The sequence below is a fragment of the Gorilla gorilla genome, chromosome 8 (genome assembly GCF_029281585.2).
Source record: "Gorilla gorilla gorilla isolate KB3781 chromosome 8, NHGRI_mGorGor1-v2.1_pri, whole genome shotgun sequence".
NCBI classification, from domain to species: Eukaryota; Metazoa; Chordata; class Mammalia; order Primates; family Hominidae; genus Gorilla; species Gorilla gorilla.
Window position 1 is genome coordinate 100,261,568 of NC_073232.2, and position 19,508 is coordinate 100,281,075.

Below are 19,508 nucleotides of genomic sequence, written 5' to 3' on the forward strand. Positions count from 1 at the left end.
GTTATTTTTTGATGTTTTTCCTTTCCTCTTCCTGGATCTGAGAATTTATTGGAAAACAGATTTTGGGTTTCTTTTTTTCCTTCAGTTTTATTGAGGTGTAATTGACAAGTAAAAATTATATATAAATACAATGTATAATATGATGTTTTGATGTATGTGTATATACATTGTGAAATGATTACTACAGTCAAACTACTTAACATATTCATCACCTCACATAATTATTATTCTCCCCCCAGGGTGAAAGCATTTAAGATCTACAAGCTACAATTTTCAATTATACAATGTTGTTATTAACTATAGTCACTATGCTGTCCAGTAGAGCTTCAGATCTTGTTCATCTTGTGTTCCTCCCTCCCCACGCTCAGTCCCTGGAAAACAGGTTTTAAAGATAGTTGCTAATCCTTATTTCTTCTAAATTTTTAAATCAGTTGCTGCCTCAATTTCTATATGAGAAATGACTGATTGATTTCATTTTTCTGTTCATGCTACCATTTTCATATTATACTAGCACATGTTACCCATTAACTGTATTGCAGATTTGGTCTCACAAAATTCTTCTAAAATAACATTTTTAAAAAGCATATTAATCAAAAATAAGCTTTATATTTCTGAAGCTTGTTTGAGCATAGAATGCCTTTGGATAAAATACCATTACCTAGTAAAGTGTGAACTTTTATAATACATAAAAATTATTCTTTTATAAGAATATTCCTAATGTAGTTAGATTAATAGAAGATTCTCGATTCTTTGATCAGAAAACTAAGGACTATATTGAAAAATCAGTGACAAATTTAATTCTTGTAGTACATCTGAAAGAAAAAAGAAAACTCTTGGGAGAACTTTTACAGTGATTTAATTTTGCTGTTGATATATTTCTTTGGGTGGTAAGTATGGCAAAACATGTTAAAATTTAATGCAAAGAGATTTTGTACATTTTTCCATCTCTAAGAAGGACAAAGCCTAAGCCCCTCCAGATAGATAGAAAAACTCATTTAGAGAGTTCTCCTTCATGTTAGTCTAATTTCTTCTTAATTCAGCTGTAAAACAGAAATAGAATGATCGTATTAATCATTTAAAGCTGTGTAATTGTATAGATTCCTTGTTCCTTTACCCCCTCTTATATCTTGTTTCCTATCCTTTGTGACTTTTTTTGCATTATATATAAGGATGCCGAAATACTGTTTATTGTTGATAGTTTACAAAATTGAATCTTACATTAGTGCATAATTTTGGTGAATGTTGAAGATTATGGTAGATTGCCTTACATTTCTGCATATTGTTTGCACCTTGCAATGATAGCACTGGCATGAATTATAGAGCTGAGGATCTAAAGATTTTTACTTTGATTTATCCCATTATCATCTGCAGGGAAACAATTGCTTTTACTGATTAAAAATACAGGCTGGGCACAGCAGCTCACGCCTGTAATCCCAGTACTTTGGGAGGCCGAGGCGGGCGGATCACAAGGTCAAGAGATTGAGACCATCCTGGCCAACCAACGTGGTGAAACCTCATCTCTACTAAAAATACAAAAATTAGCTGGGTGTGGTGGCGCATGCCTGTAATCCCAGCTACTCAGGATGCTGAGGCAGGAGAATCGCTTGAACCCGGGAGGTGGAGGTTGCAGTGAGCCGAGACTGTGCCACTGCACTCCAGCCTGGTGATAGAGGGAGACTCCATCTCAAAAAAAAAAAAAAAAAAAATGCAGTAGCAAAAGCGATGGTAGAAATTTAAAACAGAGTTGATGAGCAGCAGGTATTTTGGTAGTGGAAAAAAAGGTAAAAAAATTTTTGTAATAAAATAGAAAAATTTTGTAATGTGGAGGCGCAGAACACTAGATTTAAGCCAGGGGGTCTTAAATTATGTTACATTCCTTTTAAAGTCTGATGGAAGGTATAAATGTTCTCCCCTCAAAAAATGTGCATAGTGTGCATAAAATTTTGCAGTTTTTATTACATTGAAATATATTCTTTTAGACAGAATGTAAAAGAACCTTCATGAAAACTATGTCACTTTTTTATGCAAAAACCAGTGGCTACTACATGAGAGCAATGAATAAATCTAAGTGGTACAAATTAAACAAAATTAAGCTTTAGTTCTGTTCAATACTAAATTTTAATGAAAAGACTGCTATTTAACTTTTAAAACAACAAGTTGAAACTATGCTCTTTGACTTTGACTTTGCAACTTTTATATAATCTTTGATATCCAATCAGTGTTGACTTTGGTAAAAAGTGCTGAAAATGCTATTTTACAAAAGACAAAAGAGTAAATGGAATCTGTAGATTCTATTGCCTGATGAAAGTAGACGTGTCAAGAAATAAGAATTCTCCAAGACTCTTCAGATAAATTCATGTTGCATCATTTTCTTTGCCTTCAAGTTACTGAGATCATTTTTGGCAAGATCTGTATCATTAATGCTGTGTTAGGAAAGAAAAGATTATGACTCCACATTTTACTTTCAAGGTTGAAGAGTTAAACTCTTTAAAAAGAGTGTATGTTATCCTGTAAACAGCAGTATCAGGCTGTAGAATTTGTCTTCTGAAAGCAGGGAACTTATATATAGCAAAGAACTTCATAGTGCTCCCATTTCTTGACAAAACCCCTCGAGAAGCTCTTGATTGAAAGTCTTGGCTTTCATGAATCTGGCAACTTTCACAATAGTAGATTTTTCATGACAAATCATCTTACACAGGGAATTATTCAAGGGTTGGCACTTGAAACAGTAGAATACTTTCACAACAAGAGATAAGATTTCTTTCAGGATTGATGACAGTCTTGCACCCTAGCGCATACTGATGAAGAGAGCAGTGGGTGACCATGACATGGAGAGCTTCTGTCTTTACCAGTGCCCCAATATCAGATGTGTTGTCTGGCAGTAAGGTGTACTGTCTGCCTACAGAATACTGAGGTTTCTTCAGGAGAAGTTTTTTGGTAAAGAAACTTTACCATTTTGAAAGTGTTAATGTTTTCTGAAGCTTCCAAAAAGATTCCAAAATGGGAATGTTTCCTTGTTTGTGTCACCATGCTTGCATTTGATGAAAACTTGTAGCCGGCTATACTGAGAAATCATACCTGAAGAAAGGTGGTACTTCCAATCTTTTTGTGACCTACTTTATTATTATTTTTTTAATGTCAGGGTTTTTTTTGGAATGGAGAAAAGTATTTGATAGAGGTATTGCAACAGTCTTATTCTTCTTCATGCTACAAGTATATTTGACTCTAAGATACTTGCCTTCACTGTTCAACTGTGTGACTTTTTGTTTGTTTAGCATTACAATCAATATCCTAGTAGGATGATTTAATCAATGATTTTTAATTGGAACAAATAGTTTTTGTAATGGTCTAGGCTTTTCCAACTTAACTGTGCTCGCACATGTGGTCTCTTTTTCTCCCTCTTTCCTCCTTCTTATACACTCTCACCCACACACATATGCATACATACCCTGTCTGATGTATCTGCTTCTTCAGAATAGTTGGCTGTGCTCTGCTGATGATGAGAACTTGCCATTTAAGAAGGACTTGGGATAGTCCATGTCATCATGTTCAGGGATAAAAGTAAAACCCAAGGTTACTTAAACTTTATTGTATTTTATTTTCTGTTTCCAGTCCAAATTACATCCAAGAGAAGGCTCCATAATCAAAAAGTAAGGACATATTTTAAATTTGCCAGTGGGAAGATATTCTAGTCATTACAGTCTGGTAATACTATCAGTTCTGTTTCTCTTCAGAGGTGAGGGGAGACTATTTGATGAAATTGTAAGTCCTGTAGGGTGTTGTGAAATAGTGCCAGAATGAAAGATAGCAAGAATAGTGTTACGAAAATAAAATGCAAAGTTTATAGTATCATGTGGTAAAATGTAATAGTATTTACTTCATCAGTAGAACTGCTCTAGTAGCTGTATATTCTCCATCCTTGCATAGGTTGGAATATCCCCCAAGTGAAAAGAGATTGATGGGCTAATAGTAAATAGGAAATGGAGATCTGTACATACAGTGTTAAGAATATAGATATTGAAATTGTTATATTTAGCTGTTACATAATATTAAGACTCAGAGTTAAGTAATTTCACTGAAATTGATCGCTTTTTGTGTCTTGGAGTCAAAATAAATAACTGAAATCTACTATACTTGGCTCATGCTTAATTAATATACTTAGACCATATTTCGGATGAATTATTCACAGGATCTAAAGGAGTATCCTCGTGTTCTTACCTTCTTTATCCCTGTGTTTATTTAAAAAGGCAAAAAAAAAATGGAGCAGGTGCTGTTGGTTGACCATATTTTACTGAACAGTAGCATTTGTGTTTAGGTTGAAACAGCATTAGAAAACTAGATACGGATTAAAGTCAGTGGTAGGTTTTTTTTTTTTTTTCTTCCAGGAATGTTTCTTATAGATGATCAAACAGGCACAGGAAGGGGAAGTGTTGTGATCAATATTATCCAGTTAATATTAGCATTCAGAGGAAAATTTGAGTCCTCTGATACACTGTTAAATTTCTTTCTATACTATCAAGTCCACAAATCCTGGAACTGCAAAAGAATTTTGAGACTGTTCAAAATAATTAATCTCTGTATAGGCTCAGACTTTCCTGCAAGGTTATGAAATGCTGATAAAATTGGTCTTATTTTGAAAGGCTCCTCAGCTTATACCTTTCCTTACAAATGCTAAAGCATTTAATGACTCCTGACTTAAAGAGAATTTGGACAGATTGAGGTTGTTGGTCTTGGAAATATAATACTGCAGGCTTCTGTAAAATACTTGAAATGTAATTGTTTTAAAACTTTCAAAGATACCACTTGTTTGCCTGTTGGTTAGAATACTAGTGAAATAATTTTTAATCTTTTATGAATAACTAATTTCATCATAAGAAAACTTAGCTAAGCATGGTAAAGCTGTTGTTATACAACTGTGGAATTCCTCCTGAGGAGTAACTATCTTATAATAAATGTAGTTGATTATCTAAAGTAGTTTTATTCTTTGAATATCTCATAATAGGTTTATTCTCTTCTTGTCAGTATTTCCTTGTAGATTGAGCCTGTGGATTTGCATTTTTGTAATTGTGAATCACCATTATAAGAGATACATGCATTTTATCTACTTTTCAGTTTGTATGGGGCTAACTTTATTAGAATTATCTTTAATGTTATTTTGCTTATATCCTTAATTTTAATTATAGACAAACATTAAGAAGCTGGAGAAAATTATGTTCTAGTGACATTTATATAGAAGAAGAATCTTTTTTCCCCCTTTCTTTTTTGAAGGGAGATGAGGCAGTCATATTTTGGTAAAGAATTTGTAGACTTTGCAGAGGTCTCTTCAAAATAATCTGGCTCAGAGTCTTGACATATCCTCAGCAGACATGGTGCAAATTAGATGGCAGAGTGGTGGGTACAAGTTGACCATAAAATAAAGCATTAGGTTAGTAATGCCCAAATAATACTTTGGGTTTTCAGTGTTGCAGAGAAGTCAGACAACTGATACTTATTACAAAGAAAAATGTTCTGAGAGTGAGGTAACCGCTTAAGGGAAGGAAGGCTCCTTCTGTCTTATTCACTAATTTACAAGAAGATAATTGTGTTACACTTCCTTAGGAGTCATTCATTTGTATATTTGACACTTTTGCTTTATGAACATGTGAAGATTATTCAAAAGTAAGCTGTTGGTGATTTTTTTCTTCCAAGAAAGCATGCCGCAGGGCAACTTCTAGGGTTGGTTCTCATCTAGTCCTGTGCTCCACACTATCTGCATCTGCACTTAAGTTTCAATATTAGATAACTCACATGTTTAAACTATGAAGAAAGAGTTAAAACATCCTGAGAATGCTAGTAAGTATGTATTTTTGAAAGGACTTCCAAAATTTGAGTTTAAAGAGGTAAACTCCTTTTACATGACAAAGTTACTTAGAATCACTACTGCTGTTTCCCTCTCCCTTGCCTTCTCCCTGTCCCATGCATACCCCCAGCTGTGTTCCAGAATGATGGCACATAAACATTCATATTTATTTCCCTTTTTTTGTTTTTTTTTTTGTTTGTTTGTTTGTTTGTTTTGTTTTTTGTTTGAGACAGAGTCTCACTTGATCACCCAGGCTGGAGTGCAGTGGCAACATCTCAGCTCACTGCAACCTCTACCTCCCGAGTTCAAGTGATTCTCCTGCCTCAGCCTCCCGAGTAGCTGGGATTACAGGCGCCTGCCCCCACGCCTGGCTAATTTTTGTATTTTTAGTAGAGATGGAGTTTCGCCATGTTGGCCAGGCTGGTCTTGAACTCTTGACCTCAAGTGATCCGCCCACCTCGGCCTCCCAAAGTGCTGAGATTACAGGCATGAGTCACTGTGCCTGGCCTCTTATTTTTTCTTTGGTTAAACTTTTAGGGAAAAAGTTTGAGCTGCTTTTAATTTTCTTTTTGTTTTTAAATAAATTATTAGAGATAAAGTTTCTCTATATTAGGAACTCTTGTGTACATGAGTTCATTGAGCTTATTCTTAGTAAAGACAAATCTTCTAGAAATAATAGTTGTAACTTTAAGTGATCTCAAGGAAAATGTTTGGTTTCTGTGGGGAATGAATTTTCATGACCTAATCTTAAATCAGGTTATTTTTTTCTAGCCTGTTTACTAAATTTCTACATGTTATAACCTAATGAAATTTTCTTACTTCCTCTTTATTTAAAACAAACTATAATTACTGTCTTTTTAAAAATCTTCCAATGTGGTGTTCTTATTTTTCTTAACATATGAATTTTCCTGGGCCAAACCATGTTACTATGATACACATTATTTAAGGCTGTTATATAATACAGTAAAATTGTAGAACTTTCATACCTTGAAGGATCTTAGCAATTATTTAATTCAAACCCATTCTAACATAGATGATAAAACAGATTTGCAGGGTTGGGCACGGTGGCTCATACCTATATTCCCGGCACTTTGGGAGACTCAAGCGGGAAGATTGCTTGAGCCCAGGAGTTCAAGACCAGCTTGGGCAACATAGTGAGAGGCTGTCTCTAAAAAAAAATATTTAAAAAATAGCCGGGCATGGTGTCACGTGCCTGTAGTTCCAGCTACTTGGGAGGCTGAGGTGGGAGGATTGCCAGAGCCTGGGAGGTTGAGGCTGCAGTGAGCCATGATCACACCACAGCACTCTAGCCTAGAGCCTCCCTGTGTGGCAGGCTCTACACTTCAGATAGGCAACAGATCGAGACCTTGTTTCACAAAACGAACAGATCTGCAAAGATCAACCTGTCCTAAGTCATATAATCTCTTTGTGTAATAATAAAAACCCCATCTTCTAACCTCAAACCTGGTATTTTTTTCTATGAAACTATGTTCTGCAGTCCAAATTATTTTTCTTTATTATTTTGAATCCTAAAGTAGAAATAGAAACTTAGAAAAATAAAAAGCAACTCCTTTATGACATATGAGGACTTTTTCAGTTTTAAATAAGAAAAACCCAACTCAAAGTAGCTTAAATAAAAGGAGACATTTTTTAACTTACATAACCTAAAAGCTCTGGCCTGGATCTAGGTGCTCAACAGATCTCAAGAGTATCTCTCTTATTCTCTCTTCCTCCCTTACCCTCCTCCTCTTTTCTCTCTTCTGTATATATGTTATTTTCAAACAGGCTCTCACAAATAGTGGCAAGATATAGTTCCTAATAGCTTCAGGTTTGCATTCTACCTACTTTAGCAACTATGATGAGAAGAGAGCTACAATTTGAGCAAAAATTTGTAGGGTGAGTTCTGATTTCCCTGGATTGAGGCACATGCCTATTCCTGAACCAAATATTCTGGCCAGGGAATGGAATTCTCTGGGGCATGTATCTAAAGCTGAAGTGTAGAGCCTGCTACACAGGGATAATAATAGTTTTCCAAAAAAAAATCAAGGAGGGGAAAGAATGTTGGAAAGAGAAAAAAATATCAGTTGTCTGCTTCACATTTGTTCTCAATAATTAGTTTCATAGAAGTGAAATACTGTGTAACACCCTAAACTTTAGAGATTCTTCGTAGACAGGAAAAATAAGAACTCAATGAAGTTGTGACTTCATTCAAATCACGTAGTTTGTATACATGCTATTAGTAAAACCCAGGACAGCTGAGTACAAGTTTTACCCTTATATTCACATTGAGGTCCAGATCCTGGTTTTGAATGAGATAATTATGCGCAGTCGGACTGTTTTCTGATCCTAAAAATAGAGACAATAATATCTATCTTGTAAAGTTGTGGTAGTGTTAAAGATATATAAAATGTTGGCAAGTACTTTAATATACAATAACTACTGCTATATGTTGTCATTGTAATAATAATCGTATTTCTTCCTTTGTTGAATTGCTTTCCTGTAGTAATCTTATTGTGATCATCCTGAAACATAGATTTCCGAGCTTCAAGCAAACACTATTATGTTGAAAAATCTACATTATTTCTAAGTTTAGCAGTGCCAGTGGAAAGTTTATTGAAATAGAAAATTACTTTTTTAACTGAGAGTGTAGATCGTGAATTCGTGATTCATCTTCTTAGGAGATGATCGGAGTATTGATAAATATTGATGCATAGAATATGAACAAAACATTACATATCTTGTGCTATGATATTAAAGTAGTATTCTGTTGTGGTAGTAGTATGGCAGTATTTTAGGTCTGAAAGATGTATATAATCTGTACTTTGAAGTCTGTTTTTTAAGAGATTAATCACAAGAGATTTACATAAAACAACTAAGGTTAAAAATAAATGGTGGATTAGAGATACATCAGGCAAATTTCAATTTCAAAAGCAGATGACAGCATCTCAGTATCAGGGTAGCATTTAAAGCAAAAAGCATTAAACTGGATCAACAATGTCATTTTACATCAACACAGGGTACACTCCAGGTAAAGACTTAGCAGTTATGAACGAATGTGCTAAACATCAAAATGTATTAAGTAAAAGCTGAAAGAAATGAAGAATAATTGGTAGAAAAGCAATGATAGGAATCCTTAATGTACTTCAAAAGGCACGAAGTAAGAAGGTACATAATGATGTTTGAGTCAACACCTGACCTGGTATACGACAACGGTCCTATAAAATTATAATGGAGCTAAAAGGTTTCTATCACCTAGTGATGTTGAAGCCATTGCAATGCAATGTATCACTCACATGTTTGTGGTAATGCTGGTGTAAGCAAACTTACTGTACAGTCAGTTGTATAAAAGCATAGCACAGTTATGTTCAGCACATAATACTTTATAATGATAAACGAATATGTTACTAGTTTACATGTTTACAGTACTATTATTTTAGCATGTGCTTCTGCTTATTAAAAAATGTTAATTATAAAATAATCTTTAGGCAGATCCTACAGGAGGTATTCCAGATAAAGGCGTTATTGTCATAGGAGATGGCAGCTCCATGGGTGTTATTGCCCCTTAAGACCTTCCAGTGGGACAAGATGTATAGGTGGAAGACAGTGATATTGATGATCCTGACCTTGTAGAGGCCAAGGCTAAAGTATGTGTGTATTTATTAGTTTTTAACAAGAGTTTAAAAAGTAACAAAAATAAATAAATTTAAAAATAGAAAAAATCTTACAGAATAAGGATACAAAGAAAAAATGTTTTTGTGTAGCTGTGTAATATGTTTTTGTTTTAAGTTAAATGTTACAAAAGAGTCAGAGTTAAATTTTTTTATATTTATAAAGTGAAAAAGTTATAAAATGCTAAGGTTAATTTACTGAAGAAAGAAAAAATTTTTAAACAGATTTAGAGTAGCAGTTTATAAAATCTACAGTAGTTTACAGTAATATCCTAGGCCTTCACATTAACTCACCACTCACCCACTGACTCACGCAGAGCAGCTTCCAATCCTGCAAGCTCCATTCGTGGTAAGTGCCCTATACAGGTGTACTATTTTTATATCCTTTATACCATTTTTACTGAACCTTTTATGTCTTTTAGATACACAAATACCATTGTGTTACAGTTGCCTATGATATTGAATACAGTAACTTACTGTACAAGTTTGTAGCATAGGAGCTGTATCATATAGCCTGGGTGTGTAGTGAACTATACCATCTAGGCTTGTGTAAGTATATTTTATGACACAGTGATGAAATCATCCAGATACAGCTTCTCTTAAGCAACACATAACTGTATATATATATAGGTGGCTTTAATAATAAAATAATGAAATGTATTTCTTTTTTTCTGTCATTGACAAAACAATTACCAGTCATACTAATTAGATCAACTGCAAAACAAAATCTCACTCAAAAATAAAAATATATAAGTCCCATTCCTTGATTACAATTCATTAGAACTGGAGATTTTTAAAAATGTTTAAATTTATATGGAAATATAAAATCATGTTTTAAATAATTTTTGATTCAATGAGGAAATGTAAATTTAGAAATAAAGATTAATAACTAGAGATTTATAAAGGCAAAAATGTTAATGAATTAGGAAAGAGTAAACCATTTGAACTAATAAATCTAAATACTGATTGCATGAAAATGCCAATAAAATCAATACATATTTTTAAAAGCCAGTCAAGGATAAAAGAAAAGAGGGAAACTAAAAGTGAGACATTAAGTATGAGAAAGGAGATAAAACTAAAGTGTGGAGGTGATGTTAAAAATTATATTCAGGTCTGTGCTAATCATTTTGGAAATTTCAGTGAGAAGTGGGCAATTTTCAGTGAATATGTCATTGTAAATGCTTTGAGGAGAGACAAAATCTGAATAGACCCTGCAATAATGAAAATGTCTAGGAGCCCTCAAGAAATACCTGGTTTAAATTGCATTTCAGGTGGCTGCTTATCAAACCTTGAAGTATCAAGTAATTATGTTACCTAAATTGGACCAGGTGTTAGAAAAATATGTGAGACTTCACAGGTGGCTGCTTATGTAGCCCTTATACCTTAATCTGATAAAGGTAGCATATATTTAAAAAGAGAGAAAACCAGAAGGTACAATTTAGGGAAAATTAAATACTTCTATTTGGCCAAAGTAAGAGTACATTCAAGGGAATTGTGAGAGGTAAGAGTGGAAAAAGAGGTTGGAGCTGTATTTTTATGCTGTGATTGAATTACAGTGTGTGATAAATTGCTCTTATTTGGGTAGATTACCATTTAACATTTTGAATTAATTGGTAATTGGATTAATCTTAACTTTTAAAAAATTAATCTGAGAGTGGTATAAAGGATAGATTACAGAATGGATAAAGGGTGATAAATCAGTTGGCTATGGCAAAATTGCAGGAAGAAACTGAAATAGGCCACAGAAAACTGAAACTGACATTTTGAGTAGTATTTCAGAATCAAGATCTGGATTTTGGCAACTGAATAGATGCGTAGGATCAAAGATGAGTATACTAAATGAACTTAATCTATGATTTGTCTCTCATTTTATTGTGTACCATTAGTGTGTATGCATGTATGTATGTGCCAGGTAGTTAATATGCTGACTGTGTCTCTTAGCTCCACTCTGCTGCCTGGGCCTTTGCCATAGTGCTGGAGTTCCCTCACTTCTCTTTTCTGTAACCCTATTATATTACTGCTGTCTCTCAGCTCTGTTTCCTTCCTCAAGCAGAAAGAAGATGGGAGGATCATATAGTAGTTGACTAGAAGCTGTGGAGTTTGAGTGCTGGGATTATATCTAGTTCCATTACTTATGAAGATTATATCTAGTTCCATTACTTCACCTCATCTATAAAATGGTTTACCAATAGTACCTACCTTACATGGTTTTATGAGTATTAAATTATGTATTTCTAAAGACATTTAGAACAATACAAAGAATATAGTATGGGCTCAATAAGTGATGATGGTGTTAGTTATTAGAAGGCCATCGAGTGCTGGAGAAAATATTGAATATAATTGATGGAAATAAAGGAGGTTTTCCACGTTAAAAAGCTTCGGTTTTTGGAAATGTGTGTTTTCAGTATTTCTGAGATTACCAGGTAGAAATTCCAGCCAGATGTTGGAATTCTGCACTGGCAGTTGGGAATAAAGTCATGTTAAAGGAGATAAGTTTTGGAGTTATTGTGTAAAATTGGTAAAGCACTGGAATAGATTGGTTTGACAGAGGGGAAACTCTTGTGAGATAGGCCTATATTTAGGGACAAGAGAAGAGACAACCAATAAGGGTTGAAAGAAACCTTAAGAGAGTAAGTCCTATGACAGAAGCAGGGAAGTTTCAGAATGATTGCAGAAAGATCAGCCAGGCTCTTCCTGTTCTCCATCGTGGTGCAGGATCAAGGTGAAAAGGATAACCCCATGCAGGAATTTTGCATCTGCAGGCTCCGCTTCAACATCTGTTTAGGAGAAAGTGGAGACAGACTGACCTGAGTAACTAAGGTGTTGGAACAGCTTACAGGTCAGAACCAGGTGTTTTCCAAAGCTAGATATACTGTTAGCCCCTTTGGCAACAGAAGAAATGAAAAGACTGTTGTCTGCTGCACAGTTCGAGGGGCCAAGGCAGACGAAATCCTGGAGAATGATCTAAAGATGCAGGAGTGTGAGTTAAGAAAAAATAACTTCTCAGATACTGGAAACTTTGGTTTTGGGACCCAGGAACACATTGATCTGGGTATCAGATATGACCCAAGCATTGATGTCTACAGCCTGGACTTCTGTGTGGTGCTGGAAAAGCCAGGTTTCATCATTGCAGGTAAGAAGTGCAGGACAGGCTTCATTGGTGCCAAATAGAATCAGCAAAGAGGAGGCCATGCGCTGGTTCCAGCAGAAGTATGATGGGATCATCCTTCCTGGCAAATAAATTCTCATTTCTACCCAAAAGGGCAATAAAAAGTTTTCAGTGAAATGTTTAAAAATAAAAAATAAAGAAAAGATCAGCCAGCAGCCAGGATGGGATTGTGAAAACAGCAGGAAATTAGTTGTTGACAAAGCATTAATGACCATTAAGAAATCAGCCTCGGCTGGGCATGGTGGCTTATCCCTGTAATCGTAACACTTTGGGAGGCCAAGGCAGATTTCTTGAGTCCAGGAGTTGAGACCAGCCTGGGCAACATGGCAAAACCCTCGTTCCTACTTAATAAATAAATAAATGAATAAATAAGCAAGCAAGCAGGGCTTGGTGTTAGGCGCCTGTACTCCTAGCTACTCGGGAGGCTGAGGGGGTTGAACCTGGGAGGCAAAGGTTGCAGTGAGCCAAGATTGCACTACTGCACTCCAGCCTGGGTGACAGAGTGAGACCATGGCACCCCCCTCCCCTTCAAAAAGAAATCAGCCTCATAATCAATTTCTCTGGATTAAGGAGTAAGAGCATCTCAAGATTTGCTGTTTATAGAGAGGGAGGCTGATAGTTTGAGAGAGATACAGAATCTAGGGAGAGTGTGGGTTTTTGGTCTTTCAGTTGTTTGCCAGCCTTGGATAAAGAATGAAGATTACTTGAGCATATTATTTAGAGACAAGTGGAGAGAATAAAGGCACATGCCAGATAGGAGATAATTAATAAAGCACTTGTCCAAAATACAAACTTGTTGAACAGGAAGAGACGTCAAGCATAAGGAGATTTTAAGATGGGAGAAGGGAATTTTGAGTGTTCATATTGGATGACCTCAGGGTTCCCAGTAAAGCAGAAGCTGAATTCATCGAAGGTGATGTGTTGGTCAGGATAAAGAGAGAGGTTGGGAGAACAAAGTGCTAAAATCGTTGTGGTCAAGAGTTTAAAAAGTGTATACCAGAAGAGTTATTGAGTGATATGGGTTTGAAATAGGCAAAGCTGTAGGAAAGGGGGCTGGAAGGAATATTAGGAGGAACACTAAATATGCTTCTGAGGTCTACCTCCTGGTCTGTGAACATAAAGGAGCTGAAAGAGTAATGGCTGAAGTTCTTTAGTTTAGCTAAAGTTTTTTAGCTAAAGCTAGAATTGTTGAAAGTTGTATTTGAGGAAAAAAGGTTAAGGATACAGTTGACCGTTCGATAATGTAGCCCACTGTTGACCAGAAGCCCTACCCACAACATAAACAGGCAATAACACATATTTTGTATATGTATTATATAGTATGTTCTTAACAATAAAGTAAACTAGAGAAAAGAACATGTATCAAGAAAATCATAAGGAAGAGAAAACACATTTACAGTACTGTACTGTATTTATTGGTACCATACATTTATGTTGCTGTTTACAAGATGAAGCATCTGTCTGAAATGGCCAGCAGCTACAGCTGTACCTATCTACTGTACATATCAAGCAAGTCACTTTATTCTTATAATGTCTATGACTTCTCTCTTTGAAAGCACTTCCATCGTCACTATTGGCACTTCATATGGGTCTCATGGTGTTAAGGTTTACGGCATTGCACTAGGCACAATGAAAACTACACAAGAGGGCCGGGCACGGTGGCTCACGCCTGTAATCCCAGCACTTTGGGAGGCTGAGGCGGGCAGATCATGAGGTCAGGAGATTGAGACCATCCTGGCTAACACAGTGAAACCCTGTCTCTATTAAAAATTAAAAAATTAGCCAGGCATGGTGGCACGTGCCTGTAATCCCAGCTAATCGGGAGGCTGAGGCAGGAGAATCGCTTTTTCCCAGAAGGCGTAGGTTGCAGTGAGCCGAGATCGTGCCACTGCACTCCAGCCTGGATGATAGAGCGAGACTCTGTCTCAAAAAAAAAGAAAAACAAAAGAAAAACACACAAGAGCTGTGAGAGAGATAGCTTTTGATTGTAATACACAATTTACTGGAGAGATGAGCTGATCATACAGAGATGATTAGTGTCACACAGTGTTTTAAACAGATTCTTGCAACCCTGGAGTTCACTGCAGTAGCAACAGAAGTTAGCTATGAGATTTTAATAGTAGTATAGTATGTACTACAGTTAATATTATGTAGCTATGATTTAATGCTGCATCTTTGCATTTGTTTACATTTATCTTGACTACAAGTGGTATTATGTCTGGTCTTAAGGTTTGTGTGCATATGTTTTGATGAATTTTAACTTTTTATAATAGGTTTGTGTATATTTTATGGCAGTAAATGATAAAACAGACTAATAATCTACATATATTTTATGTAGTCATGACATAAACCTAACTTTTTCTTAACTTTTTGATATTTCTAGTCTATGTGTTTCATCTGCAGGTTTTTTCAAATTGTTGAAATCTCTGAAAAATTTTATTGAAAAAAAATCCATATATGTAAGTGGACCAACACATTTCAAACCTGTGTTCAAGGGTCAGCTGTGTAAATAACTTTCCTCATAATTAAAGTGGAAAAGGAGAGTTACTACTAGTAGAAAGTAGAACTATACCCTTGCGGGGGGGCAGGGGCAGGTGTGTGTGTAGTTACAGATCAATTTAACTTAAAAGTTCTTGGTTAGAGAATAAAACTGGCCCTTATTAGCTTTAATTTACATGAAAAATGAAAAATTTTAGGCCAGGCACAGTGGCTCAGGCCTGTAATCCCTTAACTTTGGGAGACCAAGGGGAGTGGATCACTTGAGGTCAGGAGTTCAAGACAGCCTGGCCAACATGCTGACTCACCCTTCCCTACTGAAAATACAAAAGTTAGCCAGGCGCAGTGGCCATCCCTACAGTCCTAGCTACTCAGGAGGCTGAGGCAGGAGAATTGCTTGAACCTGGGAGGCAAGGTTGCGGTGAGCTGAGATCGCACCACTGCACTCCAGACTGGGTGACAGAGCGAGACTCCATCTCAAAAAAAAAAAAAAAAAAAAAAAAAAAACAAAAGAAAAATTTGAAAGCAGAGTATTTTTTAATCTGCAAGAGCTTTACAGCCTTTTATTCATATGTATAAGCTTTTAAAGATGAGTAAAATTTTAGTGTGGACTTTCCACTCATTGGAAATCCTATATTGCAGGTGTTAATTCAATTTTAGTGAGTGTGCATCATGGCTCAGAGAGATAGAACTAGAATGAGGAGGTCACATTGGAGACTCTGAAACAGATACATGTGAGCCTCCCAACTTTTTAATATTTGTTAATCTAGAAATGTTGAATTTTGGGTGCTGACAAGGCAGCAGGTAGATAAGAATTGCAAAGTTAAGAAAATAGACTGTGTAATATTGATGGTAAACTAATTGATTAAATTTTAAAATGTGCTTTTCCATGTTTTTCTTTGAATTGTCAGTAATTTTGTTTCAACTGGTATTCATACATAGATTATTCACCCAATGTTGACAACTAGTAGATATATATATTTTTTATGTTGCCTATCCTTTTTTGGGTAAGGATTAACAGAATGTATAATCACCTACATTATAGGTACACTACTAATCACTTGCTACTTGAAAAAACCTAAAGCTTTGAAATCTTTTTATTATTGCACACAAACTTAAGCCAAAAATGGAGATAAAGAGAAAAATGTTATCCACTAAACCCCAACAAATAATGTTGACAATGTGGTCTACTCGTAGACTCGCATTGACTTAATTTTTTTTAATCTTATTGCATATTTTGACTAGATAATAAATGCATATGGTTAAAAAATTCACATGGTTCAAAAAAGTACACCTCCCACTCATCTTCCATGTGATATTTCCTTTCTGCTTAGCAATTCTGTATTTATCTTGCTAAACATGAATGACAGTTGTTTGCTGAAATTACATTAAATGTGATGTAATAAATCATTGTAAGTTTACATTTTTTAACTTTAATAATTTTTAATGTTTTAATGAAGAGTATGAAGAGTAGTAGTACTGCTCTTCAAAGTACTACTACTTTACCTTACCTTTTACTGTTTTGTTAAGAAAATTATATAGAAATAAAATTCCAGCTATTCCAAAACTGTACCTTAAATACAGGTACAGAATTGCTAAAACCATGTACCATTTTGTAGTTTTAGCATGCTTTTGTGTAACTGCATCTGGTGTTTGATCCTCATGAGAGCCCTGTTAAGGAAGGGTACATATTATTGTCCTCATTTTCCTTCGAAAACACATCAGAGTTTGTATTTTGACTGTCAGCATTCAAATACAAGTCTTTTATTTATAAAATTGTGGTCTTTATACTGTGGCCAAAAATCTTAAATCACTTATCATGATTTGAAATGGTTTATACCGATTTTTTTTGACATTTATACACACATACACATATTTTTAAATTGTCTATAATAAAATCATGCTCATCTTTGAAAAAATATTAGGAGTACTACAGTGGATACCTACATACTTGCTATTCAGCATACCTGGTTTTTTGTTTGTTTGTTTTTTGAGACAGTCTTCTCTGTGGTCCAGGTTGGAGTGCAGTGGCACGATCTCAGCTCATTGCAACCTCCGTCTCCCAGGCTCAAGTGATTGTCCTGCCTCAGCCTCCCAAGTAGCTGGGACTGCAGATACACATCACCACGCCCAGCTAATTTTTTGTATTTTTGGTAGAGACTGGGTTTCACCATGTTGGCCAGGCTGGTCTCCAACTCCTGACCTCAAGTGATCAGCCCACCTCGGCCTCCCAGAGTGCTGAGATTACAGGTTGTGAGCCACTGCACCTGGCCTGTTTTTAAATTCACATAAATATGTTTTATATTTTTCATTAGGGAGAAGAAGGTTGTGTCTAGAATTTTTAAGACATTGGGGAGATTTAGATGCCAGTAGTAACTTAAAAGAGAAATAATTGCAAATTCTTTTTCCTCTTGAGTATACTTTCATTTAAGGTACAGTGTTCTGTAAGTTACTTTTACCGTTAAACTTCTTAATGTTGCTTATTGTTTGTCTTACATTTTTAGGTTGGATTTTTCTTAAGTCACATGTCTAATAAAAAACCCTTAAATACCTCATTTATTCATCTTCGTTAGTGAATGCATTATTGTACATATTAGATTTTTCTCTTTAGATAACTCAGCTTCCCCTATTAAGTGCCACATGTATTACAAAATTTTATTTATGTTTTATTGTTTAATAAACTCTTGAGAACTAGATACATTTTAGTCATTTGTAATACTTACATTTTCTAAAACACTTCATTTTTCCCTGGTTTCTTCAACAAAGAGATGCATGTAGTACAAGGATAGCTTTACCTGTGTTAGAAGATTGTTTCACACATTTACATCAACTGCATAGTCCTGTTTTTGTTGGGCCCTAATGCCAGCATCACTTTTTGCTACTGCTGTTTCTGCCTTAAAGGCAATATGCCTCTATCTAGTTTGCTGATTCTGATACTCTTTCCCCTGGAAAGTAGGTAATCAAGTTTGTGAGGAGCTGTGTGTTTAAGGAGTCCATAAATCCTTGTGGGGAGCCCTAGGTGTATAGAGCATAGCTGTAGGGCAGAGGCCTTTGACACTTATTTTGGATATGTAGTGGCCTTTGCCTATGGGGTTCATGGGTCAGAGCGCTGTTGTGACCTTTGAATAAATGGGTTGTTATGATAATTGTTTTAAGGGAGGAGAGTTATTCTGATATCCTTTGTGTTGATATTGCTCTTATTTATTATTGAGCTGGATTTAAGTATTAATCATTTAAGGTCAAATTTCTAATGTATATATGTTCTTAAATGGCTACGACCCCGTTACCATAGCAATTTAGTGAAATAACTATAATGGAACATTTTTTTTCAATTTGGCTTCTCTTTTTTTTCTGTCCACCAGGGAGTAACTATTCCCAGTCAGAGGCGCTATGTGTATTATTATAGCTACCTGTTAAAGAATCATCTGGATTATAGACCAGTGGCACTGTTGTTTCACAAGATGATGTTTGAAACTATTCCAATGTTCAGTGGCGGAACTTGCAGTAAGTGCTTGAAATTCTCATCCTTCCATGTATTGGAACAGTTTTCTTACCATATCTAGAAGTTTACATAAAAATTTAGAAAGAAATTTACCACATTTGAAATTTATGCAGGAGACTATATTTCTGAAGCATTTGAACAAATTAATTAGCTTTGTTGTTCAACTCATTGGGCTAAAGAAGCCAAAAGCAATGGGTTTTAATGTAGTTGAAGCCAAATTGTATTTATGAAAGAAATATTCTGTGTTACAACCACCAAATACAGCCCAATTCTGACTAGATGATGGAAGAACCTGTCCCATCAGAGGTCCAGCATGAGGTCCAGCAGAGGTCCACCAGAGGAGTTCAGCAATTTGCTGCTTTTAGGGCAGGGATCAATTCCTTAATATCTTAGGAAGACTAGGTGTTGACAGTAATGGTGACAAAGCAATGAAAAGGAAAGGAAGAAGTGATAAGACATGGCAGCAAGCTGAAGTATGATGAGTAAAGAATAGGAATCAAAGTATGTGGAGTGTTAGAGAAAACCTGGATTTAGATCCAGATTCTAGTCCTATCTCATTAATCTATTGTGTAACCCTGAGCATATCATCTACCTCTCTTTGAGTTTGCTTGTCAATAAAATGAAGAGACTTTGAAATCTGAAACTTCCTGGATAAGTACTAAATACAGATTATGTCACTGATGTCTGCCTCTATTTATTTCTCCCTTTTACCCTAATCTCTATAAGTCTACCTCAGTCATCCTGATCCTATTCTACTTCTCCGATGTTGTTGTCAGATAGGTGTGATCATCCTCATCAGATCTTTTCTGTATTCTTAGAGACAGATAACTTTAT

General features: G+C 35.4%; 1 protein-coding gene and 1 pseudogene across 3 annotated transcripts in view; both read left to right on the top strand.

The window, feature by feature from the left end:
• PTEN (phosphatase and tensin homolog) overlaps positions 1 to 19,508 on the top strand; it is a 104,794-nt gene that overhangs the window by 69,557 nt on the left and 15,729 nt on the right. For all 3 annotated transcript variants that reach the window (XM_031015316.3, XM_019035118.4, XM_019035119.4), the window contains one exon: positions 18,535 to 18,676. In XM_031015316.3, the coding sequence (XP_030871176.1) occupies positions 18,535 to 18,676 (142 nt within the window). The remainder of the gene's footprint in view (positions 1 to 18,534; positions 18,677 to 19,508) is intronic.
• Positions 2 to 15,690, top strand: LOC129525040 (large ribosomal subunit protein uL5-like; annotated as a pseudogene).